Source organism: Cyclopterus lumpus, chromosome 18 (assembly GCF_009769545.1).
Source record: "Cyclopterus lumpus isolate fCycLum1 chromosome 18, fCycLum1.pri, whole genome shotgun sequence".
NCBI lineage: Eukaryota > Metazoa > Chordata > Actinopteri > Perciformes > Cyclopteridae > Cyclopterus > Cyclopterus lumpus.
This window is the reverse complement of record NC_046983.1, coordinates 12644823-12671474: the sequence shown is the minus strand read 5'-3', so window position 1 is coordinate 12671474 and position 26652 is coordinate 12644823. Positions and strand designations below refer to the sequence as shown.

General features: G+C 44.3%; 2 protein-coding genes and 2 non-coding genes across 4 annotated transcripts; all 4 read left to right on the top strand.

Annotated features, from left to right (window-relative positions):
- Nucleotides 1-1777: 1777 nt before the first annotated feature.
- On the top strand, nt 1778-9355 carry LOC117747476 (eukaryotic initiation factor 4A-I). Its single transcript, XM_034556729.1, has 11 exons — nt 1778-1913; nt 3227-3272; nt 3464-3596; nt 3889-4028; nt 5033-5201; nt 5634-5743; nt 6043-6186; nt 6493-6630; nt 6868-6957; nt 7599-7678; nt 7835-9355. The coding sequence occupies exons 1-11, from the start codon at nt 1891-1893 to the stop codon at nt 7977-7979; spliced, it is 1218 nt and encodes a 405-aa protein (XP_034412620.1). The 5' UTR covers nt 1778-1890; the 3' UTR covers nt 7980-9355.
- Nucleotides 4565-4703, top strand: LOC117748252. The gene has a single exon (XR_004611577.1). It is a non-coding gene; the product is annotated as a small nucleolar RNA SNORD10 (small nucleolar RNA).
- On the top strand, nt 5417-5555 carry LOC117748251. Its single transcript, XR_004611576.1, has one exon. It is a non-coding gene; the product is annotated as a small nucleolar RNA SNORD10 (small nucleolar RNA).
- A 9435-nt stretch (nt 9356-18790) lies between the features above and the next one.
- LOC117748042 (transcription factor Sox-19a-like) lies at nt 18791-23675 on the top strand. The gene is made up of 2 exons (XM_034557649.1): nt 18791-19934; nt 21858-23675. Exons 1-2 carry the CDS (start codon nt 19276-19278, stop codon nt 22117-22119), a joined length of 921 nt encoding a protein of 306 aa, XP_034413540.1. The 5' UTR covers nt 18791-19275; the 3' UTR covers nt 22120-23675.
- Nucleotides 23676-26652: the final 2977 nt, after the last annotated feature.

Here is a 26652-nt window from a genome sequence, read left to right as displayed (position 1 = left end):
AATGCATCCATAAGGAGAGAGAGAAGAGGAGATAGGTGCTCAGTGTATCCTAAAACATCCCCCAGCAGCCTATAAGCCTATAGCAGCATATCAAGGGGCTCGACCAGGGCAAACCTGATTCAGCCCTAACTATAAGCACTATCAAAGAGGAAAGTCTTAAGTCTATTCTTAAATGAGGTGACTGTGTCTGCTTCCTGGACTGAAAGTGGAAGCTGGTTCCATAAAAGAGGAGCTTGATAACTGAAGGCTCTTGCTCCCATCCTACTTTTTAGGACTCTAGGAACCACAAGTAGCCCCGCATTTAGTGAGCACAGCTCTCTCGTGGGGCAATATGGTACTACAAGCTCCTTAAGATATGATGGTGCATCACCAATCAAGGCTTTGTAGGTGAGGAGAAGAATTTTAAATGTGATTCTTGATTTTACAGGGAGCCAGTGCAGAGCAGCTAATACAGGAGTAATGTGATCTCTTTTCTTAGTTTGTGTGAGTACACGAGCTGCAGCATTCTGGATCAACTGGAGGGATTTAAGAGACTTATTCGAGCAGCCTGATAATAAGGAATTGCAATAATCTAGTCTAGAAGTAATAAACGTGTGAACCAGCTTTTCTGCATCTTTTTGAGACAAGATGACACATTTGCTTCACATTGGAGTTAAAGGACAAGTCCTGGTCAAAGATAACGCTAAGATTCTTTACAGCGGTGTTGGATGCCAGGGAAATGCCATCTACAGAAACCACATCCCCAGACAATTGATCTTTGAGGTGTTCAGGGCAGAGTAAAATAACTTCAGTTTTGTCTGAGTTTAACATCAGGAAGTTGCAGGTCATCCATGTGTTTATGTCCTTAAGACATGCTTGACGTTTAGCGAGCTGGTTGGTCTCCTCTGGTTTGATCGATAGATATAATTAAGTATCCTCTGCATAACAATGAAAGTTTATGGAGTGTTTCCTGATAATGTTGCCCAAAGGAAGCATATATAAGGTAAATAAAATTGGTCCAAGCACAGAACCTTGTGGAACTCCGTGATTAACGTTGGTGGTCATCGAGGCTTCATCGTTTACAAATACAAATTGAGATTGATCTGATAAATAGGATTTAAACCAACTTAGTGCGGTACCTGAAATGCAAATTCACTGATCCAGTCTCTGTAATAGAATGTTATGATCAATGGTGTCGAACGCGGCACTAAGGTCTAACAAAACGAGTACAGAGATGAGTCCTTTATCTAATGCAATTAGGAGGTCATTTGTAAATTTCAACAGTACTGTCTCTGTGCTGTGGTGTTTTCTAAATCCTGACTGAAACTCCTCAAATAAACTACTCGGATACTAGGATAAACTGGGTGAGGTTCTATAAAATACAGCACTTCACCCTCATACATTGTGTTATAGGCTGCCAAAGATGACTACACTGTGACTCATCCAAACCTTTGACCCAAACAGTGTCACATTGTCCAGATTACATCCCCGGATAAGAGATGTCAATAATTCACAAGAAATGTGGTTCAGACAAATTACTATATTTAAGAAGTGAAGGAAACAGGGAAATAAACCACTGGGAAGGGTCTTTTCTCCGCGTTGACGAAAGGCTGAACTGAGAATGGGGGGCTTAAAAACACTTACCAGCGTAGCGCGGGTAAACAAAGCCGTGTTACCGTTGATACAGTTTCCTAAACACCGCCCCTCTGGCATATCTACAGCGAGTCAATCGTGCGCTACGTTCGACTCGACCTCCCGCCTACTTATATATGACGCGCCAACTGACAAATCACAAGTCTCCGTGGGCGGGACTACCGCTAAATGACGGCGGTCTGTTGCAATGAAAAGGCCTTTTTCGTGTGTTGTCAACGTATATAAGACATCTCTGCCGCAGTTTCTTTCTTTGGAATAATGTCGGCTGAATATGATAATAGGTAAGGGGAGTTTTTAATGTTTTGAAGGGCATTCTGTGATTCAGAATTTTAAACACGTTTTTTAGTCGATATTTTAGTCATCTTAATCGATGACTTTTGGGGAAAAGTAAACATTTAACGGGGCATCCTGTGATTTCCTAGCTCGACTAACGGTTAGGCCCGCCGATAGTCCGCCTCGGGCAAACATCACACGCCTTCACATTTCATAATATAATACCGAAAACTCCTACTCGGTGTTGCCATTTAACGTATAATGTGTATATTCATCTCCTTAAATTGATGGAGACACTTTTGTTCGGCGGCACAATGGCGGCTTTGGCTGCCGAGGAAAATTAAATGGCAACCGGCACTTTGGGCAGCACGTGAATGCGCCTGGTGGAGGCCTTCATTTTACCTCTGCTGTTCCCGTTGGTTTAAAGCCCGTTATTAAATTAATTGTTTGATTTAAATGGCGGTATACGCTGCCTATTATACAATAGAGGATGACAATCGGTGCTATAACACCGGAAATGTCGAATTATTTGCTCTCTTTTTTTTTTGTGCGAGGGCGCACATGGTCGCGTTAATGCTAATTGGAGTGGGGGACGCTTGGGACAATGTCGGCCACGCAGGCCGCTAAATGCTGTTCGACGCGTTTAGTAAGCGCCAGTGGGTTAGCATCCGCACCCCTCGTCAACAAATGCGTTTTATTGTCCGTACATCGCTTTTGGGTTTCGCAGACTTGAGCAGTACCATTAAAGGTTACATCCAGACGAGCGGGCCTGCTGGAAGCGGTTATGGCGGCCCGGGTGCTTCGATAAGCCGAGCCTCTTTTATGCTTTGTCGGGTAATTTGTTCAGTAAAACCATGTCTTAAACCAACCACTCAGAAATAGTTAACGTCGAGTCGCAATAAATACAGCTAGCTGATAGTTTTCGTGTCCTGGACGCTATTCCTGTCTTCTCGCTTCCGACTCTTCGGCCCCGACTGGAGAAACGACCATCTTGAATGTGAGCAGTAGAAATGGCGGACTCTGTTTTAAAAAAGAAAAAAGAGGCGTTTGCTGAAAAGCACAATGATTGAACGATAACACGTTTATCTAACGGTACAGATTACCTCTTTTGGAAGTATGTGACCAGAGAATTGCTTAAATATATAGTATTCTGCAAACATTTTAACGCAAAAGTATATAGTGTTTATTTTGGTGGCTGAGCAGAACTGGGCTGTACCTTCATTTATAAATCGCCCTCATTCCGTTGACTAATGCAAAGGGCAATTGGGTTCAGATGTGGATTAAAAGACGAAATAACAATAACTTGTCTTCTCGTTCACAGAGACAATAATGGCCCGGAGGGCATGGAGCCAGATGGGATCATTGAGGTGAGTCCCCCTGTACCAGTGGTACTTGAAATGTATAAAAATACACACCTCACTGCACTGTGAAATGCCAATCCAGTTGTATGTGTACAACAATTGTACACCTAGATGGAAGTGTGAATCGGCCTCACTGTTTGACACTCAAATTCGAGTCAACGACTTTCAATGTTGTGTTGGTCTTTCCCCCCCTGCAGAGCAACTGGAATGAGATCACAGACAGTTTTGATGAGATGAACCTGCGCGAGGCTCTGCTCAGGGGAATTTATGCCTATGGTTTCGAGAAGCCCTCTGCTATCCAGCAGAGAGCCATTATGCCTTGTATCAAGGGTAAGTAGTCCTTTTCAGTTTAAGTCACCATATCATAGTTTCTTTTCTTAATACCTACAATTGTAAGAAATGTTTTCAGTCAATTCTTGGGGGCAAGATTCATGATGCATCTATGTGAAGGCAAAAAGTGACTGGCTAAAACTTGCACTTAAAACCGGTTGCTAAAATAAGATGCGATAAGATGTACAAAACAAAAAGGCTGCTAGTTGCATGAATACAAAATTTTTTTCTTCTGCCATTCAATTATCAATGGGTATCTGGTAGTAATTTGTTATACTTGTTGCCATTTTAGGTTATGATGTCATCGCTCAGGCCCAGTCTGGCACTGGGAAGACTGCCACCTTTGCCATTTCGATCCTTCAGCAGATTGATGTGGAGCTGAAAGGCACCCAGGCTTTGGTCTTGGCGCCCACCAGGGAGCTGGCTCAGCAGGTAGGCTAACCGTTGCATAGCATTTAATTTTTTTAAACTGAGATTGTAAGTGTTTGTTTTTTGCTATTTCTTTTGTCTGAGACTATTTATTTTTTTACCAGTAGTAGTTTTGTGGTTTTAATTTTTATAAACATCACTCAGATTGTAGGAGAGGAGGTTTAATTTCAGGAAGTTGTTTCATAAAAAGTTTATGAAAGTCTAGACTACAAACTTACACGCTCTATCTGGTCTCACAGGCTAACCAGTGTTGCTATCAATTTGACAGACAAACAAGTTGTTAACTCATAGTTCCTCAGTCCTGCCATATGACTTATTGGCTTGTGGCTGTTAAGGGAGAGCAAAGGGTATAAGTACTAAGCGATTTATTGGATCTCAGTCATCAAATCTGGTATGGTCTCATTTTAATGAGATAAAAGCGTAACTGTTCATCAGACTAAACTATCCCCCAATGCACTTCAGGTGTTGTATATGTTTTGAGACAACCTAATGTCCTAACGGCAATACGGTGACAACCATTAAAAGTCAGGAGACGTGCTGTCTAATGATGAAAACATGCGTGTCAGCTGACTCTGTAAACCGCTGCTGTGTTGTTGCTCTGGTCAGCGTTTTGCTGGTCCGAGTCCTCGGCACGGCAGGGCTACAGAGACGTGATCATACTTCACTACTTCTGAATTCAGCACTTCTTAAAGGCGTCGTCATCTTTTATTTACTTTGTCTCTTTTTAGGCTCTCATTTAAATATAAACATTTTACAGGTGCGTTTATAAATGTTTGTGCTATTCGATACAGTGCATCAAAACGGTGTAAAATTCAGAATTTTAATATTGGTGTGCCTCTTGCAATATAAGCTGCTAAAGCAGGACATGATGGTCTACCTGGCAGAATAATAAGCAAAAGTCTAAATCCAACATGTAACCTATGAAATGCCCTGTGTTTAAAAGTATTTATTTACTGTTTTAGTCCATGAAACATACTGTTAAATAATTATTTTCTTGTGAAATTTAGATCCAGAAGGTAGTGCTGGCCCTGGGTGACTACATGGGAGCCAATTGCTATGCCTGTATCGGCGGGACCAACATTCGCAGTGAAGTCCAGAAGCTCCAGGCTGAATCCCCTCACATTGTGGTGGGAACCCCAGGCCGTGTCTTTGACATGTTAAATCGTAAAAACCTCTGTAAGTCATCACCGATCAATTTTGTATAAATGCTGAAAGTCAATCAACTTTAATATTTCTCAAATATACGGAAACGTGTGTATACGCAATAGATATGAACAAAATAATGTGGACATGCAATTCTAGAAAAGTTGCCTGCTGTATGGGGAATGTACTCCATTAGCAATGACACACTGTTCTTGCACTTTAAGTGCACAAATGGAAGGAGACCTGCTGTATAATGATGATAACATGCGTGTCAGCTGACTCTGTAAACCGCTGCTGTGTCGTTGCTCTGGTTGGCGTTTTGCTTGTCTGGGTCTTCGGCACTGCAGGGCTACAGAGATGTGATCATACTTCACTACTTCTGAATACAGCACCCAGAGTCACTAAACACTGACCCAACAAGGACACACGGACATGTGTTCTGATCTATTTGTCGTTTTCGTGCAGCTTCTAAGTTCATCAAAATGTTTGTGCTGGACGAGGCTGACGAGATGCTTAGTCGAGGGTTCAAGGACCAGATCTATGAGATTTTCCAGAAACTGGCAAGCAGCACACAGGTGAGAACTTTAAAATTGCACTGTCTGACAGATGTGAGCTTTAATGACAAGTACTGTGCGGTCCAGGGTTCCCTCTCCTCCCATCTGTTGTGGTGGTGAAGGACTGAATGTTCCTTGGTATATAAGCCTATCTGCCCTCCACTGTAGCTGGGTTTAAGTCCTTGCCTGACAACTAATTGGCGGATTACACTCTGTCTAGTTCACGAAACATTTAGAATGTATATCAAACATTTTGGATGGAACTGAATCCACTCATCAGCTGAATCTGACGGAGGTCTAACAGTCTCCTCCGTGTGCAGGTTGTCCTCCTGTCGGCCACCATGCCAGCCGACGTGTTGGAAGTCACAAAGAAGTTCATGCGTGAACCTGTCAGAATTCTGGTGAAGAAGGAGGAGCTGACCCTTGAGGGCATCCGTCAGTTCTACATCAACGTGGAGAAAGAGGTAGGGAAACGGTTTCTAGTTTAAATGGAGTTTAGTCTGCAAACACGATTCACCTTTGTAAAGCTTGCAGCTCTTTTTGATTGCTGTAGTTTGGGGTGCTGTTGAACTATACTTTTTTTTTTTTCCCCACCAATTTCTATCTGATGGTAGGCTAATTAACAGAAGAACCTCTACGCAATACAGTCAAACATTAGTTTTAGCTAGTTGTGCTAACAATGGCACTAGACTATGGCCAGATCTTGGAGGACATGCTGTGTACAGAGTGCTTGAGCCTGCTGTGTCTAACCTGGTGGTGGTCGTCCTCAGGAGTGGAAGCTGGACACGCTGTGTGACCTGTACGAAACCCTGACCATCACACAAGCGGTCATCTTCATCAACACAAGGAGGAAAGTGGACTGGCTGACCGAGAAGATGCACGCCAGAGACTTCACCGTGTCTGCTCTGGTAAGCATCTAACCAAGGGATTTCCATAATTTAGAATTGCGCACCAAGATAGTTTATTAGAGTTATTCCATTGTGCATGTTACTTGTGAACCGGTTATGTCAACCATATGGTTGTTTTGCATTTTAGGTAAAATATTGCTATGAAGTCAAGGAGCATGAAAAACTTGATTGTGGTGTGTCCAGAGCTGTGACTGGCCTAAGGCCCTCTGACTGTCTTTGGCCTCACTTTTATTTCAGCACGGTGACATGGACCAGAAGGAGAGAGACTTGATCATGAGAGAGTTCCGCTCTGGCTCCAGTCGAGTCCTCATTACCACTGACCTGCTGGTACGTACACGTTCTGCTTTTTACACCGGCTAGCTTACCAGAGGTTTGCTTTCAGATGAGTACTTTGTGTGGTCCAGGGTTCCCTCTCCTCCCATCTGCAATGGTGGTGAAGGACTGAATGTTCCTTGGTAGAGAAGCCTATCTGCCCTCCACTGTAGCGGGGTTTAAGTCCTTGACTGACAACTAATTGGCGGATTACACTCAGTCTTGTCCTCCAAATATTTTAGAGTTTATATATAACAAATGCAAGGGTACTTACTAGTGACTGGAAACACTGGCACACAAGAATCACAACTATCTACTTTATAGATGGTGCTTTATGTCAATCTGGATGTCCAGAGCTAAACTGCAGGAATTAATTTTTTATGATTTTGAGTAGTTTTCAAAAGTGTGTGTGTGTGGCTATCACATTAACATTTTAGGTTTGTTAAACCAGATTAAAACGCTGCTCTAAAGCTTCAGTTAAGAATCAGGTGATGTCAATGTATTGTAGACTTTAGGTAATTTTATCCCCTTAATTTTCTCCGTAAAGATGACTTCCTTGGTGATTCACGTGGTCTGGATGATCTAAAACAATTTTTCATTATTTTTGTTACTGTATGGATGCATATGACACTTAATGGTCGTTCTGCTTCTACCAGGCCAGAGGTATTGATGTCCAGCAGGTGTCTCTGGTCATTAACTACGACCTGCCGACCAACAGGGAAAACTACATCCACAGGTAAGATGAGACCTGAAGTACAAAGAATAGAATAAGAGTCGTGAATATTACTCCATACTTCCTTGGAATGTGTCCTGTCTTGTATGACTTGTTCACAAAATACTTTGGCTGACCATTGGAGCTGCCAGAAGCTGATTTTTATTTATATTCCGTCAGGATTGGTCGGGGTGGTCGTTTTGGCAGAAAGGGAGTTGCCATCAACATGGTGACCGAAGACGACAAGCGAACCCTGAGGGACATTGAAACATTCTACAACACCACCGTGGAGGAGATGCCCATGAATGTGGCCGATCTTATCTAGAAGACTCCCCATGCCCATCGTCCACCCTCTCCCCACTTATTTTAGCAGTCAAAACCTTGTTTTCTTACTCGATCTGAATTCTGAGAACTTTCTTTTGCTAAATTCCACCATGACTTTACCCTCTACGTTCTAAGGGAAGGAAGAATGTGGCCATCGTTCCTCCCTTTCCTCTGAAATAGTTTTTTTTTTTGCGGTTTTGGAAGGATGGAATTACTGACCTGCTTCATCTGCTTGCCATATTCCCTTACCCACATTGGCACATTTTTCCTGCAGCTAATCCCTTTGAACTGTAAAAGCATTCATTTTGACATTTGGCAAACAAAAGGACTTTTAACATAAAACGAGCACGTTTGTAACTGGGTCCACACGTGCATAACACAACTGCTTCCAAAAAGCGCATAGAAAAAAAGCCCCAACAAAGTTAAAAGATTCTAGTTCTGGTAGCAAAAGCTTAAATAAAATGAATAACTCTGCTCACGTGCGTGGCGCTAACCCGAAGATCTCCAAAGCTTTTGTGGAATGCGGCAGTGATTTTCACCGCACGCCGGCGAGAGGCTTAGACTGCAGTTCTGTTTGGACTCAAACTCTAAATGCTCTAAATGAAATGGGAAGCGCTGCATTTGACCAGATCAGTATTTAAGCAACCTTCAGTGTACTGCAAACAGCCTTTTAACTCCCATCCGTGATCATGTTAAGAGGTTTCTGGGGCTAGAGTACACAGGGCATATTCAATAAAAAGACCTATATAGTAAAACCCATCATGAATGAGTTGTTTACCATTTTGATCCTTTTACTGCTGTTTCATATGTATTATATTTTTAATTGCTATTGTACATAGCGCTTGACTTGGCAGTCGCGTGTGCAGTAGCATTCAGTTGAAGACTGAATGGTGGCCCCAGACGCTCGGAGGCAAAACAACGGTGAGTGCTGTGGCGACTTTGCTTCTCGACCCTGACGACCTGGTTGGATTTTCGTCTCTAACGCTTTTGACATTGTTCATTTAGATTTTATTTTTCAACACAATATTGGATTTTTGATATGGTGGCAGGTGTCTTTGTAACCTACCTCGCCAAATGTTAGGGGTGGGGTGGTGGGTCTTAGCTGATTTGAAAGGACCAAACTACAGAAGTATATAGAGATCCCCCCCATCCTCTGATCTTTCTAAGCGCTCTCTAAAATGCCTGTCATCATGGGGTTTGGTGTGTAGGAGAACAGTCATTTTTTGAGGTGTGTAGTCTGCTATTTTTAAAAATGACTGCGGAATTGTTAACCTTTTGAGATAGAAACAGTCTCACGTTTTCTACATTGGATTCTGTATAGTATTTATTTTAATGGTCTTTAAAAAATTAATAAAGGTTTCTCCATGACAGTGTAAACTGGCCTCTGCATTGTTGAATAGCATGAACCCCGTTTGTGGAAAGGCTCGTATTTAACGGAGATCCACAAAGATGACAGTCGAAGCGCTGGTTCTAAAGCACCGGCACACCTGTGCCTCCTTAATCGGTCCCTGATTGGCCGCTGAGAGCATGACGACCGCGCCCACTGAATTCTAACATTTATTCCCGCTTCAGTTGAATAAAACGAGTGTTTATTTGAAGACCGGTCAGACGGGACCTTGGACCGCGGTGTTCCTCCATTTTATTTTCCTCCATCCATCACGAGGTTGTTCTTCTTAAAGTGACGGTAGCAGTCTTCAGCCTGAGCTCCACTTAGTACATTAGCATGTCATTACCTTCTTACATAGTCTATGGTCATAACTGTCACGCAATAAACATTTAATTGTATATCGGTGTCATGTCCATTCAGTCACGTGCACAAATATGGTCCAAAAATCACTGGAAGTTTGAACAAAAGGAGTTTGGCCACCCACACGCACCCTGGAGTTACATAGTTTTACGTCAATTTTCTAGAAAATACTACACTTTGTGTATGTAGCGCGGTTCCATGTTTACTTCCTGTCACGTGATCGTCTTTCACACAACAGGAAATAACATGTTTTAGAGTGTTTGAAATGGTCTATACGCCACCAGGCGAAATAAATAGATCATAAAAATACTTGTACGTTTTTCTCACCTTGATATACTAATTAATGAGTGAAAAATAATCCCATAATAAAATAGTACTGCAAACTTATTCCAGTCACTGAATCTTTTGGTTTTAAGTAGCAGATATTCCAATGAATAGTTCATATTTGCTTTAAATGTTTAATTTATTTCTATTGGATTCTATTAGTATCTATAGCATCTTAACATTGTCAACTCACCCTGTGATGGGCATCCTGGTATCTTTTATGCAGAGCGAGAGCATAGAATTATTTTAAATGGTGAAAACAAGTAGCTATATTTATAACCCTTAAACACATTTTCTCCGAAACCTAGAAGCTGGACCCCGAAAGGCAGAAATATGGACTCTTGGTTTAAGTTCAAATTCACTGTCTCTCCACCAGAGGGCAGCCTTGTTCTTTTGTCACTATAGCAGGTTTGTGGAGTTAACTGGCAGGATGACTGTTTGAAAGCAGGTGGTGTATGGCTGTCATTAGTCCCATAATTAGATCAAAATGAGTGTACAAGTAATCTAAGGTTGGGAAATATGTGACCACATATTTACCAGGTAAATGGGTCATTTATTAATCCATTTTAATTAGACCAAGAGAAAAGTGATGTCAGAGTGCAGATCTCTGTCGCCCTCTCCCCTCCCAACAAAGTGGAGTTAACTGTCCCTCCCGGCTTCCTTAGTCAAGATTATGAATCATTTGTCATATTTATTGTATGTCTTGTAACTCTGTTATGTTAACTCTGTAGGCCTACACATGACCTCTATTGAACTTCTGTCTATCCTGATGAGGGATCCTCCTCTGTTGCTCTCTCGAATGTTTCTTACTTATTTTTCCTGATATGATGTGAGGTCCCGGGACAGAGGACGTCGTATGTGTACAGATTGTAAAGCCCTCTACGGCTAATTTGTGATTTGGGGCTATACAAAATAAATGTAATTGAATTTTGGCGGAATTTAACAAAAATAATGACTTACAGCAACCACGTGAGGTCCTTGTGCACGCAGTCATAAATACGCACAAAAGATATTAGTCTGATGGGTCCAACAGTATGCGTGATTGGCCACGCACACACACAGATAATAATAGAAGCCAGTCATAAACCATCCGCTCAGACAGTGACAGATAAGACCGCACGATGACGAGGAAGGCCACCGGTTCGATTCCCCCACTGACTGGATGAATATGGAAAGAGCAGCCCTCGCACCTCCCTCATTGCCCTTGAGCAGCGCCTAATCCGCTGCGGTGGAGCCGATCGTCAGCCAACCGATCAGACTGTAGTTGTGCTGGGGAGCCCCCGGGTGTGAGGGCCACCCACCCAGCTGCAGACGTGGCTGCTTTATGTCAGTCCCAGATGGACTCAGAATTCATGAATTTGTTTAATTGGTTGAACGATTTATTTCTTTTGATTTGCGGGCCGTCCCGCACATGTCCGGACTCGGGCTGAGTCGAGACAGTGCAGCAGGGGGTTATTAGAGCAATGCATTCTGGGGAACACTCGTCTAAAATAGTGTGTATATTAGGAATGACATTACAATGAACATCTCGGACGTGTACCTCACCGTATATCTCGGAGGTCCTTCGTCGCCATGTTGCTGTTGTATCCCGGTGGGATGCAGTGTCTCACATTGGTCTCTGGGTCCACATCTCATCCCTTTCTGTTTCCTTCCTGTGCTTTTAAAAGATCCCCCGGTCTAAATATGACATTAACATGAGGGATGATTTGTGGAAAAGTGATGAAAAGTGACCAGTGAGTGAGTTTGAATCGACTGGCTCACTGACCTTGATTTGATGCTCTGTGGAACTGTTGGGTCTGTGAACGATGTATTCTATTGTTTGATTGGATTTGATTGTCGTCCATCTTTTTTTAATGATTTTTTAATAATGCATTATTGACAGCAGGCATAACAAACCAAGACAGTTCAATCAGATGTTCATGATCTAATTTTAAAGAGTCTGGAAAAGCACTTTTCAGGAATGTCTTATCTGAAACCATCTCGGGATCACAGACGGCTGTGATTGGCTGAGGTCAGAGGTGTGCCATGTGATCACCTGGAACTGTGATGCGATATCCACCATGGATCTCCAACACAATGGGACTACATGACACATATAGACGTTGGGGTGAACTGGGCCTTTAAAACCCAAGAGTAGTTTGATTAAATGTGATTACCGACAACTGTTACTTTTTACACATCACACTACACAAAATGTTAACATGAGTTTTGGCGTCTGACGTAGCATGAACCGGTGACGTTAGCGTTAGCTCAATGCGTTCGAGGGGAGTTTTGAAGTGACGACAAGGTCTAAAAGACAGTCGAGAGGCAGCCCAGAGTCGGACGGACCTTGAATGCTGAGGAGGGGTCAAGAGTCGGGATGTTGAAAAGACGCCACCAGACCAGCTGCGTCGGCCTGGGACTCGCTGTCAGAGGGGCAGGATGTACGTAGCTCTCATTTGTACAGTGGAGGTATCTGCCGTAAGGGATTCCTGGAGTCAACCCACTAAATGTGAATCATCACATGTCTACAGCACACACACACACAAACACAAACATTGTCATGCACAGTGAATATGTGAATATGCGCCCTGCACGAATAACGCAAATATAAACTGTGCTCCCTCCAGCTGTCATTGACTTGTAGCTCTGAACCAACACTTTCAATGGCCCCCTGTTCCATTCCCCAAACACACACACACACACAAACACACAGACACACACACACACACACACACACACACACACACACACACACACACACACACACACACACTACATCCCAGGCAGGTTAACCTTTCCTAACCTCCCCGGTGTCCCAATATGACGTCCATGCAGGCTCAAAACATGTTACGTCTCTGCTTTTTTTTGTCCCGCTCTCAGCCTAGGTGGCCCTTCTTCCAAAGGCACTTTGGCGAAGATACCCCCGTACCCATCCCCCAACTGCCCAACACGCACGCACACACACACACACACACACGCACGCACGCACACACACACACACACACACACACACACCGCTGTTACCCACTCCACCCCCTGTTGGGTGCTGGATTGTGGGGTTGAGAGATGGTGGGGTGGGTGGGTGGTGTGGGGGGGTGGATTATGCGAGTGTGAGGCTCGTAAAGGGCCTGCCATGGTCTTTCTGTTGTGTGACTGATGGCTGGGAGGCTGAACAGGCCTGTTTTGCATGAGAAGAGAAGCCAGCAGAGGGGAGAATAGAGGTCTATTCAATGAGGCCTGTCACCCAAAACCACCCTCCTGCACTGAACCCTCACACCCCACCCCTTCATCATCCATCCCTTCATCCTTTCGAGCCTCCTCCTCCTCCCTTGTTCTCGCTCGCCATCTTGGTCCCCCTTTCTTCCTTCATTTTGTGGCTTTCACTTGCTCGTCCTCACTGCTTCTTTCTCACCCTATAATCTACACCCCACCCCCACTCCGCTGCCCTCCTTACTTCTTGATTTCATCCCACTTAATTTCTGTTCATTCAGATTTTCCCTCCTTTCCATCAAGCTGTTTTTTTACTTTGGTGAGTTCCATAACATTTGAATCCTCTCATTACTTTGTGGGCTTTGTGAAAGAGAGGCCATAATGGAAATGTCATGGTTAAAGCTTTTTAACACTAAAAGAAGTCATGTGACTCGATGCTCTGACATGCTTAGTGAGTCCACATTTGAGTCAGCAGGAGATATTATGGCATAATTAGGTTAAAGCTGCATTCAATGGTTTTTTAGCCACTAGGGAGCAGAAAAACCCAGAAACGGACAGACATAAAGCCACAGGCTAACGTATGAAATGTCTACGTGTACACAGAGCAATGTGTCCACCTTTTCCCTCTGGTTTGGTCTCCACCGACTACTGAGGGAAATAGCTGTCTCTTTAGCTCCTAAATGTCTTTTTGTTGTTTGTTGCTGGGTCAGCATCAAACGGCAGACTTCAGCCCCTTTCACACATCTCAACATTTTCCCGAGGAGCTGTATGTGAGAACGCAAAAGTCCTTCAGACCGGACGTTGAACGGACTTCACCCTGCCAGCTCCCGAGCACTCTGTCAGTAACTGTCAGTGGACGAGAAGAAGAAGACAGGAACACTAACAACCGACGGTGAAGACGAAGGGTTATTTATACGACGTTTAGAAGTTGCCAATGAAGATGTCTAGCCTGGACAAGTTGCAAGAGACTCGCTGGTGACAGAAGTACAAAGCAGCCGTGTGGCCCTAGAGTTATTGCGTCTCGTCCATAGACTGAATATAAAAAGTGTGCGTGGTCGTCGTGACCTCACCCTCTGGTTTGCGGACTGCCGTTTGAACAGAAGTGACCATAATCGGAATGCGTATGGAGCGATGTAGAGACGCTGTATACCATGATGGACCATAACTTACTAAATGAACATCATGCGTGAAGAAGACTCGAAACTAGAGATTGAGACCATGAACTCATGTTTACAATGTTTACTGAGGGAATGAATCAAGAGAGAACTAGAGTCATTTTCTCATAGACTTCTATACAATCTGACTTCTTTTTGCAACCGCAGGAGTCTCGTCCTGCTGGTCAGGAGAGAGAGGTTTCTATCTCAGCTCCCTAGATAGAAACCTCCACTGAATCCCCATACAGCAAATAATCCAGTGATTCTCCTCATCTCCTTCACAACCCTGACCCCCTCCATACCTTTCTGACCTCCTGCACCGACACACTACCAACTGCAACCGCTGATCCGCCGACGGGTATGCCAGTGTGATGTCATAGAGACTGTCAGACGGCCCAAAGTCTCCTCAGATTTAACAGGGGACACATTTGTGAGTCAGTTTTCTGTTACAGGTGAAATTGCAGTAATTAAAGCTGAACAGAGTAGGCGGAACAGTCACACCCACGTCCGGGTCGACACACCCACCTCGGCGGTGTGTGTGCCCCGAAAACATGAGAACACACACCTTCACGACTTTATCGGCTATGACTATTAATACAGTTTAGCGCCACATGACTGGAGACCAAGGAGTCCCCTGTGACCAAAGATTAATTAAACGGTAAGAAAAAAATGAATGAATTGCATCACTTGGGGAAAAAAAGGAATGTATAATGGGACATTTTACCGATTGGTGGGATTTCAATGGAAATCCTGACGAATAAAAGACCAGGTGGTGAAAAGTATGGCCATGGGGGGGCCATGGGGAGGGGGGAGAGGAGGGGGGGGGGGGGGGGGGGGGGGGGGGGGGGGGGGGGGGGGGGGGGGGGGGGGGAGAAGAGAGGACTGAAAACTGCTGCTGTCTTCACCTCACTTCACCTGCATCAACTTTGACAAGCAGCAAAAGAACATTTGAAAAAAGAAGGGGCAGAGCCCAGCTCTGCGATGATGGACAGAAAGGTAGAAACCGACTGCCGTGTTGCGTCACACGTGACACACAAGCGTAAAGTGAGAGCGTGTGACTAGACAGAGCGGGCGGAAAAAACTCCTCTACCATTCCATTCCATCTGAAACCACAGAGGCTGACAGATAGACGGAGGAAAGCCGAGAGTGTGAGTGTGTTGGTGAGTTGTTTTTGAAAGAAGGAAAGCTAGGGGGAGCGAGGAGGAGGAGGAGGGCAAGGTTTGGAAGGGATTCCACACAAAGTTGTCATGGAGATGGAAACGGGAGACTGGAGCCTCACAATTCCCAATTAGTCACAAACACATGGTCACAAACACACGCACACACACACACACACCCACACACACCTGCAGATAGCGCTCACACATATCTGCATAATACACTCTCCAACTGACTCAGTAAACTCTCACTAACTCTTACACACACTTGCTAAGATGTCCCACACACCCACACACACACACACACACACACACACACACACACACACACACACACACACAAACACACACACACAGTTCAGGGTAAATCTCACCTGCCTCACCTGTTTGTGAACGACAGTGAGTCGTCTGTGCTAAGAAAAACACATACCTCATTTTTCCTTTTAACAAGATGGCTAATTAAAGTCGCAGTTAACAGGTTTTACTGGCGCTGTGGAGCTGAGGCCCTGTCATACTTGTTTGATCTCACACAAGGATCAGAAGAACAGTGATTGGCTGCTTGTTCTTTCTCCCACATGCATCCTAATGCCTAATTGCAGCCTCTCTCCTCGATGAGCAGCGGGCTGCCAGATCACTTCTGACTCCACGACTCCAGATCACTTTCCTTTTTAAAACTCGTCTTCAGCCCGACCGACTCTGACTCTCATCACTTGAGGACGTTTGTCAGGCTCATCTCAAAACCAATAGGTATCCATGACTGGACCCCCCATTAACCCCTTCAGTCGAGCGAAACTCAAGCCCGAGCTCAAGGACATGATGGAATTATGAAGCACAACCAACACGTTCTCACTCCCAACTTACTGACGCGTGGCCAGTGGCACTACGCTTCAAACTGTGACCCTCAAAGTCGACCCGGTTTCACACAGGAACAAACAGTGCCCTGCTGGGTGAGAGTCCTCTGTTTGTTTGATCCATCAAACCACTCCACCATGTTGACTTTTCCACTCATTATACTACGTATATGTGACCGCTTACTAGGACACATGTGTTTACATTAGAGTTAGTCGAAAGTCTGGTGCGTCTCATACAGACACTAAAGGGTGCGTCGGGATCGGACACCGAGGGCCACCGACTAAGTGTCAACCAACCCGATCGCCACAAAAGAACATTGGCATTGGACGTTTCAGTTAAACCCTGGATTAATGGATTCAATGACAGGGAACGGTTGACATCTTGCTGTCTCCAAGTAAACAATTCAGGGCCCAGGAAAACCTGAACAGCATGGTTTGAGCAACATACAGATCTTGGTTATGGATCATAAAAACATAGAACATCAACTATAAGTCTATGAGTCAACACAAAAAGATCCACTAGACACACATCCAACACCTTTACTCTCCACCCGGCTACAGAAAGGACTCACAACTGAACATGGAGTAATGGTAATGATCATTTCTTGGATGTTGGGCTGCCCTGGAATGTCCAATCCAATTAATTCATGTTATGTTATGTTATAGAGGGTAAGGAATGGGCCCAAACATAGCTTCTGCTAAATGTTCTTAAAACCACAGTTGTTCTATATCCGCATCTTGAATCAGGATCCTTTTTAAGAATCCTAATATTTAATTGTAGATTCATGAAACACTATTTCTTTATTGTTCATGAATGAATACATCTTTCTATAATTCAGGCCTTAATGACACTGCTTCCTACGCTGTGTGACATCACGCGTCGGGCTAAACGGATGGATTTATCTGCCACATCACTGAAGCCAACTTTGGATGAAGTGGAGCCGACTCGGACACAGCACGGCACTTGTAGTCTCGGGGAGCGCCGCTGTTAACAAAGACTCTGGAGGACAGCAAAGGAAGAGGTCTATTTTCGCCAGGCCAACAAAGATCTTCCTCATTCTCCTGCAGCTCCAAAGTAATTCTGTGCGCCATTGTAGCCGAATCAATACCCGTGTATGGGGACATGTCTTCAGCACAATCCTCTGAAAGGAGGGCCAGGCTTCTCAAAAGATGCTCTTTAAAGAAGACACAACAAGCATTTCATCAGCAGTTAGCTTGACTTATAATAATGTTGTTGTCTTTGATTGAGTCGGACTAGTTTAGCGGCGGAGGGATATGTTTGAATGAGTAGCAGTTTCATGCCTGCACCACTACATGCCACAATTGTTTTGGCTATGTTACGGTTCTACTTGGATCAAAATGCTGTAGAGAAAAGGAAAAAAACACCCATATTCAAACATTATGCACACCAGTCGACAAACAAGCTCTACGGCAGGTGGGATTAGTTTTAAAAAAATGTAAGCTCATCTTCTTTAACTTCAAAAAGTTGCAGCTGTGATGTATTTTCATAATTATGGAGTCCATAAAGATAAGCCCAATACAAAATACAAAGTTCTGAGTGAACAGAAGGTACACCATACCCAATATGAAAGATGTAGGCCTATACTGTTAAACTGGTGTGTTGACGAAGCTGTTATTTGTTGTCTGCGGTCCCCACTGTACCCCCTGACAAGTACTCAAACACATTGTATACATAGGGTTGAATATGAGGAAGTGAAGGTCAACAGGGGTCGTAAAAAGGGGGTTAATCTGTACATATTTGTGGTGGTTAGACACAGGATATTTGTTTTTTCTTCAAGAAAGTAGCACTTTTGTTATCTTCCAACATAGACCTTTAATTGCTGTTTCCGCACACTAAAAACAATTATTATTTTATAAAGCTCACTTTTTTATGGTAAAAAAATCCTAACATTTGCCATAAAGGAAACTTCGAAATGATGTGTGGTTTATTCAGTCTTTCTTAAATTATTTCTTTCCAAATAATTTGTTTGGTGTTGCCTATATGCAAATTGCATATAGGCATTTTTATATATGAAGTTGTTTAAGCTCGTATCTATTCAAATGTATTTATATAACTTGTGTGTTGTATGTCTCATGCAGCACATAAACACAGGATTAAAAAAAGACACAGGCAGTTTGAACTGGTTTGGGGTTTAGTTAGCCGTCGTGTGTGTGCGTGTGTGTGTGTGCGGGCGCGCGCGAGTGTGTAGTGTTTGGACCCAATCGAAGTGATTTTTTACTCTCTTTTCGGAGAAGAACTTTGATGAAACCTTTTATTCAAACGCGAACAGTCTGATCAGCTCGCTGATAACAGCCTAATTGAATATTAAGATACTTGTCTCCCCGGAATGCCTCCCCTCAGCCGTCATCAACAAGTGTCTCGCGCACCCTCGGAGCCTTTTCAGTTGCAAATTGAGAGCGCGCACGCACGCGGAAGGTCCTCGCCCTCCCATTGGTCCGCACCCGGCCGAATGCACGAGATCAGGGCAACTTTTGCAGCGGACGGGCAGACGAGTTCAGTGTGTGAGTTGGCCGACTGACAACAAGTGGGTTTTTCCGCAGAGAACTGTTGCACAGCACCGAGGAGAGGCTGCGGCGAACTTTTGGAACACCTGTCCCCGTGTTGCAGCGTCAAAGTAATGACCGACACAAACCGACTTTTAATTTAAGAGAAACGAAGACCTGCTCTGCCCGCTGTTGCTGCATAGTGTCCCCGGTTCGTCGTGAGTAATTAGTTGATTCGCATCACCCGGTGAAGTCTGTAGGAAAACCTGGCTACAAGTCGCCAGGTGGACTGCGACAAAAAGGCTGCTGTGCGACCGCGTTTCAACTCTCCAGTAAGTCGTGTCAACTTCGCTACACCTGCCCCAACATGTACAGCATGATGGAACACGAGCTGAAGCCGACCGGCCAGCCCCCGTCTCACCAGACCTCCCAGGGAATGTCACCGGTCACCGGCAACATGACCGGGGGCATGGGCGGCAATGGCAACTCTCACCCGGGCTCCAAAACGGCATGCGCGCCGGGAGTCGACCCCATGGATAAAGTCAAGCGGCCCATGAACGCCTTCATGGTCTGGTCCAGGGGACAGAGGCGCAAGATGGCCCAAGAAAACCCCAAAATGCACAACTCTGAGATCAGCAAGCGGCTGGGCGCCGAGTGGAAGCTGCTGACCGACGCCGAGAAGCGGCCTTTCATCGACGAGGCCAAGCGGCTGCGGGCGGTCCACATGAAGGAGTACCCCGACTACAAGTACAAGCCACGCCGCAAGACCAAGCCCATGCTCAAGAAGGACACCCAGGTGGGCAAGTACCCGCTGTCGGCAGGGAGCCTGCTGGCGGCGGCGCAGGGCCAAGGTGGGAGCCCGAGGATGGACAGCTACGGCTGGGGCCCCACCGGGGGCTACGCCGGCATGCAGAGCGAGGCCCTCGGCTACTCGCAGCAGCTCCACCGGTACGACCTGTCGGCTCTGCAGTACCCGCCCGCGATGTCGGCGGCGCAGACTTACATGAACGGAGGCAACTCGTACAGGTGAGTTGTGTCCGCTTGAGCTTTGCGCAGCAACTTTCGACATGTTTGTCAATCCCGTCACTTGCCGGAGAAAGTAATGAAAGTGCTGGCGAAACTTCAAAATTTCGATTTAAAAAAACAATATATTGTATCTTAATTATTTCATAAGCTAGTGTTTTAAATCTATACACCAGAAAATTAGATTAATGGATACCTTTTAATCAACATGCGCAGTAGGACAGATCCACTTGCTTTTTCTTTTAGTTTTATTAAAATGTACTATGTCTCGAGTCAGTGAACACTGACAACAGTTTATAGTATGGGACCCAATAATGGCCTCCCGGGGGAAACAAAGTTGGATGAAATGGAGGGGTATTTTTTAAATGCCAATCAGTGGAGGAGAGTAGCTCTTCAGTCTCGTGGGCGAGCATGCGCAGTGAACTAAGATATTTAAATTATGCATCTTTATTTAAGTTATACAATTGAGCTTTCAACCGTATGCTCTGTGGCGCCACATAAGTACAGTCCCATACCCGCATGTCAATAAACACCTTCTAGACAAATTAGTTTGACTTGAAATTTAACTTTGAAGAAATGGTAAAACATGCACTTATATATTTTTCTATAATTCAAGTGTTTTGTTAGTTTGATATTTTAAATGCAGTACAAAATAAGGACGTGATATGACATTGTGAAAATACCTCTCCAACCTACAGAGTGGACTTTAAACATCTGCGACTTTAATCAGGTGTTGAGAAAGTGCATTCAGGCCCATGAGTCACTGAGGAGCTCTGATGGAACAACAGGCTTCAGTCTGTTGCCTACTTGTTATGCGCGTGACGCTTTGCTCTAGGCTGGGTCCTGCCTGGAATGTTGATCAGGGTGACTTGATGGTAGGAAGGGCTGCTCTGTGTGTGGTCCTCTACCCACAATCCCCTATTCCTGCTCCACTATTGTCCTAGTTACACTTCTGGGTCTCTGCCTCCTGCCTTACGGGTCCAATGTCCCCCCCCCCCACCAACCCCCCAAAGTACAAAGCCTGAACACTTTAGATGGATGATGTGGAAATCTATTCCAGTATCTGATCATTTGGTCCCTTTTTTTTTAACACAGATTGTTCAACTTCATCTTTGTTCTCCAGCAGGTGAATCCTTTTTAAAGCTTCCCTGAAAGATGTTTTGATTATCGGCTACTTGCTTGTCAGAGGCTTTGAGTCGTGTCGGAAGCCAAAACTTGTTGATGCCCGTCCTTCCGTGCTGTCCTGAAGCATAGCAGCGGACAAAGTTTCTTAAAGTCAGAACAAGTTTGGTCAGAAAGAGCACTTTGTCAATGGATTAGGACCTGGAGGTCATGGCACAAAATAGAACTTATCTTGAGAAAAATGCTAATATTTCTCAGTAATTTTATATACAAAAAAAAGTGAATGAATCTCTTGAATTTCTGTTATGCAGTAAAGAACTAGCAACTTATTAGATGGCCCAGAGACAATTGGGACTAAGTAGGAAGTTTTCTGTTGCCAGGAAAAGTCCTATTCCTATGTTTTTTTGCTCTCCGATTGGTGAAAAGCAGAGATTGTGTCCTGTTAACGCATAAAGTAGCACCAAATGGGAAATGACTGATTAAAAAATAAAAAAAAAAGTACTTTCCTCAACTTCTGTAAAGAAAGTTCTGCTTTGACTAGATTGGTGTGAGATGACCTTTAGGACGACCTTTGAGGCATTCAGATACAGAAGATGCACGTCAAATGAGTTTCTTTATCCAGCTCGTTATATTTCAGTGTTGCTGATTGTCCTTCAGGACCTAAATACTTGGTCAATATTAAAGTGCAGTGGACTTTTAAAAAAAAATCTCTTTGGCATCGCGGCGTCCAACGGAATCCCATTGACTGGATGAAAACAGTGCACCATTAACCACCATTACTTGTAACATCCTGTCCCCCTACAGCCCCATGTCCTACAGCAGCAGCCCGCAGCAGCCCAGCCCCGTCACCATGTCCATGGTGAAAGCAGAACCGGTGTCTCACTCGCCCCCAACAGGGACGCCCAACCACCACCGCGGCCCTTTGCAGGGCGACCTCAGGGACATGATCAGCATGTACATCCCTGGACCAGGGGGGGATGCCGGTGACCCCACGGCAGCACAGAGGGGCTACACCAGCGTCCAGCAGCACTACCTCTCTGGAACCGTCCCACTCACACACATCTAGGACTGGAAGTGGGAGTCAGGGGGGTTAAGGGGGGTGGGGGGGGGGGGTGAGGTTGAACCAAGTGGGAGGACCAGAAATGCTCACGGTGCACAGGTGGCTGTTCAAGAGATGGGAGTCGGGTGTGGGGGACTCTAGACGGGCAAAGAGACGTGAAGGAAAAAACACATTTCCCAGACACAGAGGCGACTCCATTATTTTTTTCTTTTTCTTTGAAAAGCTGTTTTTCTACCTCTTTGGTGACAAGTTCAGATAAATGCCACACACACCCACCACACGTATAGAGCAGAGACTCCTCCCTGCCCCACCAGCCTCCAGCAGACTTCTCAACGAAGGACTGCAGTGAAGACTAAGCCCAGAGTCTGTTTATTGTGTACATATAAGGAAAGATTCTCTTTTTTTATTTTAGAAACGTATCCATAATAAGTAAGACTCCTCTTTTTAAATGCATACCACTTTAAAACACTTGTGACAGTGGCACTCATAACGGTTCCACCAAACCCGGGCAGTGCCGGGGGGACGGGGCCGGGTAGCGGGTTTATTAGTCTTCCACGGAGCCGGTCCCTGCTGGCCACAGAGACTAAAGAGACCTGGCAGCCCAGTCGGTGGATCACAATCGCTCAGCTGGTGACGGACAAATCACCCGAGCTGAATCGCTCGGGTTGTTTTGGTTGTTGCTGTCCTGATGCGTGAGAGAGCAACCGGGTGCCGGTAGGGATAAAGGGAAGGAAATGCACAACTTGAATGACTGAGCTTTTTTTTTCTTTTTTCTTCTTTAAAAATGAACTCTTTGTACCTTGGCTTTGGTTTTAGTACTGCTGTATTTTTCTGATTTTTATTTTTAACTGATAATCTTGTTGGATGACACGGAAACCACCTGTTGGGACAATCAGCACTGCATCCACAGGGAATACACGGAGCACACTGGCCTCGGCGACGTGTGGTGTCGCTTTACAACGTGGAACCGGGCTGGTTCTTAACATTTCCGTCAGGTCTAGTGTCCCCAGTCTCACCGCGTCACTGGATTTATTGTCTGGGAAAGAGGTGACTGTTTTTTGCTGCCTGTATGAGTTTGATTTGCTATACTTTAGTTGTTAGATTTGATCTTTTTGATATTGTTCAGAGGTGTTGTTCTGGCAGCATCCTGAGTCGCTCTGTGTATTCATTGTCACTTTGCTCTAGGCAAGAGTTGTGTTTTATAGGCATTTCAGTAAGCAAATGAATTTTAATATGAAATGCTACATTTCAGTGGTTTTATTCCGAAATAGCAGATTAAGATTTACAAGTTCTGGTAAACTGGATTGACGAGGCCTACCAGGCATGTATTTTTAACCACCTGTCAATTGTATGTTTAACTACCAGTGAAGAGAATGTTTCAGATTTAAATCTCCAGCAACCTTTTTTCAGATATGTACCTGTGGGTAATGCTATCGTTCTATAGATTAAATGCTTTTAATCCTGGTTCTCTCCAACGACAGTCCTGTTGTGTCTATTTTCCTGTCTAGCCTGCTGTCTGGTTACTAGTGCTGCTATGGACCTAAAGGGAACTTTTACTTTCAGCCTTCAGAAAAACACTGTGAATATTGAATGTGGTAGATTATTCCGACTGTTTAACTTTGAAGCATTCCATTACTAACTCGACATGCACTGGAAAAGGATGCCGTACTTATCTTTTTGAAAAGAGGAGAGCGGTTGTTATTAAAGTAATGCCTGAATGTTTACATTGTTGCCCGAGTGTTTTTAACTTTTTTTTTTTACTGACTTGTATCTCTATTTTTTTTTTCTTTTTTTTTTTTTTTTTTAGAATGATTCTCTTGTATGTAAATGCTGCCATATACTAGAGTTACTGTATGTAGCATTCATGTAAATAATGGAAACATTTTTAGGCTCTTATACTAAGAGTCTCGACTCCTTTTTGGTTTAAAAAAAACAAACAAAAACTTTGTTATGGCATTCATGACGATATTAATAAAAAGTACAAATCCTTTTTTTCATTAATGATGTCATGTTAATTGTGTGTTTTTCAGTGTTATATAACTGAGTGACGTGAAGCCTTTTTATAGGAGCAATTCATTCAGTGGCCAGTTATTAGGGATTTTAAACTAACATCTGAAGATCTATTCACCACTTCCTGGAGCTTTTAACCCTGCACATGGTTTTCATCAGCTGATGGAATGTAATAAATATTAACATTAATTGTAGGCTATATTCAGCTGTATGTTTTATTTGTCATAAAACCAGTGTCTGCACTGTGGTGGTTTTCCCTTCATTTACATGGGGACTATTAGAACCCTCAATATACAGCCCTTCACCTCAATTATGAACAATTTACAGTGTCCACCAAAATTCTACATAATCAAATCTATGATGAGCTCCTGTAGATTGCATTACATTTTACAGAAGCATCTAATAGAGGCCACAGAGTAAGTCTTGTCAGATATAGTGTGTGTGTGTGTGTATGTATATATATATATATATATATATATATATATATATATATATATATATATATATATATATATATATATACTGCTTTAGAGCACCAGGGATAAGTAGTTATGTCAATACTGACGTGTTTCAGATCTTTAAAAGTATTTGTCCTTTAGCATTCATATTATGTGGAAGTCAATTAGAAAACTTAGACTTGTTAAAATCATCATGATGAAAGTAACATCTGCAGTAGTTTTTGTTCAAAATGGATTATTGGTGCATGGTGTGCAAGTGGATTTGAAAAGAACAAGTCAGACTTGGAGTGTTCATTGTGTTTAAGACTCTCAGAAATGAATGGAAATCAATGGCAACCTGCAACATAAGAAAGGGCTACATTTAACATATAAATACAACCCAGGTTTACATTCTGACACGCATCAGGGTGATTAACAAACTGGTTTGGGTTCATTAATAACTAATAAACTATTGTGTGTCCCTGCGCGTCCACATTTACCAGAAGACACACACTTAATGTCCCGGCCCATCACGAACGAGTATGTATCTGACATTATTGCTCAGTAATTATATATCATGCTTATTATTTAATCCCTCCCGTCTCACACATCCCGTCCGCAGCGGTGGCCCAGTCATCTCAGGTGGAGTGGGAACGCACGCGCTAACTGCGCGTCACCGGATGAGCTGCGGTGTTTGTCAGCTGTTGCTTCAAACATGACCTCATCCTCCCGAATCATTAGGAGGAAATAAGAATGGCATACCAGCAATCAAAAGCGACCTCTCCCCACTTTCACAGCGTCCTCACAGGCGGAGCCGTCAGCCCCGAGTGGAGAACCCGGGACAAAAGTGAACATTAGCGGGAGAACACGGGTGTCTTGCCGGGGGTGGGAAGATGTGATGGGAGAGGGTGAATGGGAGGGGGGAGTGGGGGGTGTTGTCTATAGTGCCTGGGATGATTTAAAGCTCGATTATTTACTTTCTTATCTTTACCCTCTTTTAAAATTCACTTTCCCCGTTCCCCTCCTCCTCCTCCCTTTCCACCCCCCTCTCCACAGAGAAAGCGGGTGGATGGCCCGTTCGTAATTGGCCGTGTCGGAGGCGCATTGTCCGAGGCTTTTCAGGCCGCAGGTGCATATAGTAAAGCCGGAGTCTCCGCTCCTCCCCCGGGCGTCTTTGTTCCCTCTCCCTGCTTCCCCCCACTCCCCCGCCGGGCAGAAAATTAGGGCTGCTTTTCGGGGCTTCGTCCTCTGGCTTAACCCTTTCACCGACCGCCGCCTTTCTCATGGAAATGGGAGAGAACCCCGCACCGGCTAATCGGTCACTGAGGGGAGGGGAGAGGAGGGGGGAGAGGAGACGAGGGCAGCAGGATCAACCGGAGGAGGAGAACGGAGAACAGATGTAGGGGGGGGGGGGGAACGGACACTTTCACCATATAGCTTCTCAAACTATATGAAAGTGATTCACATTTCACAAATGATGGGGATATGGTACATTTTATTTCATGTAAAGTTCACTTATATATTTCTGGTGACGCAACTTGCAGTATAGATTAAAGTCCACATTTTATTTAGACTATTATGCTATTCCTTCCTGGTCCCCCCGACTCCCATCTGGAACTTCCTGAGTCTCTCAAGGATCCTTTGAACCTCATTAAGAACCTTTGTAACTCTCTCAAGGGCTCGTGGGACCATAGACATGAAGCGGGGTTCTTTATATCTAAATGCCCGGTCAAATAGAAGTAAATCAAATTAATCAATTAAAAAAGAACTTCACAAAGTTCCCTTTTTTTTACTGGCTCGATGTAAACCAGCATGTGAAAATCTGAGCAAAGACTCCGGGGAGCACAGTTCATGTGATTCTGCTGCTGTGAAGCATTCTCGTGGAGATACGTGGACAGAAACCCTTCAACAAGGGAAAGGTCGAAAGGTCGAATAGCACCTTTTGGCCGACCGGCGTATTTACAGGTCGCATTTGACAAAGTACCAAAGCAGCATTTCTTACCCTGCAACCAGCGGAAGTTGGAGCATATATGTGGGTTGTTTTGGCTGCGGGAAGGGATGGGGCAGGGAGAGGAGTGGGTGGAGAAGGGGG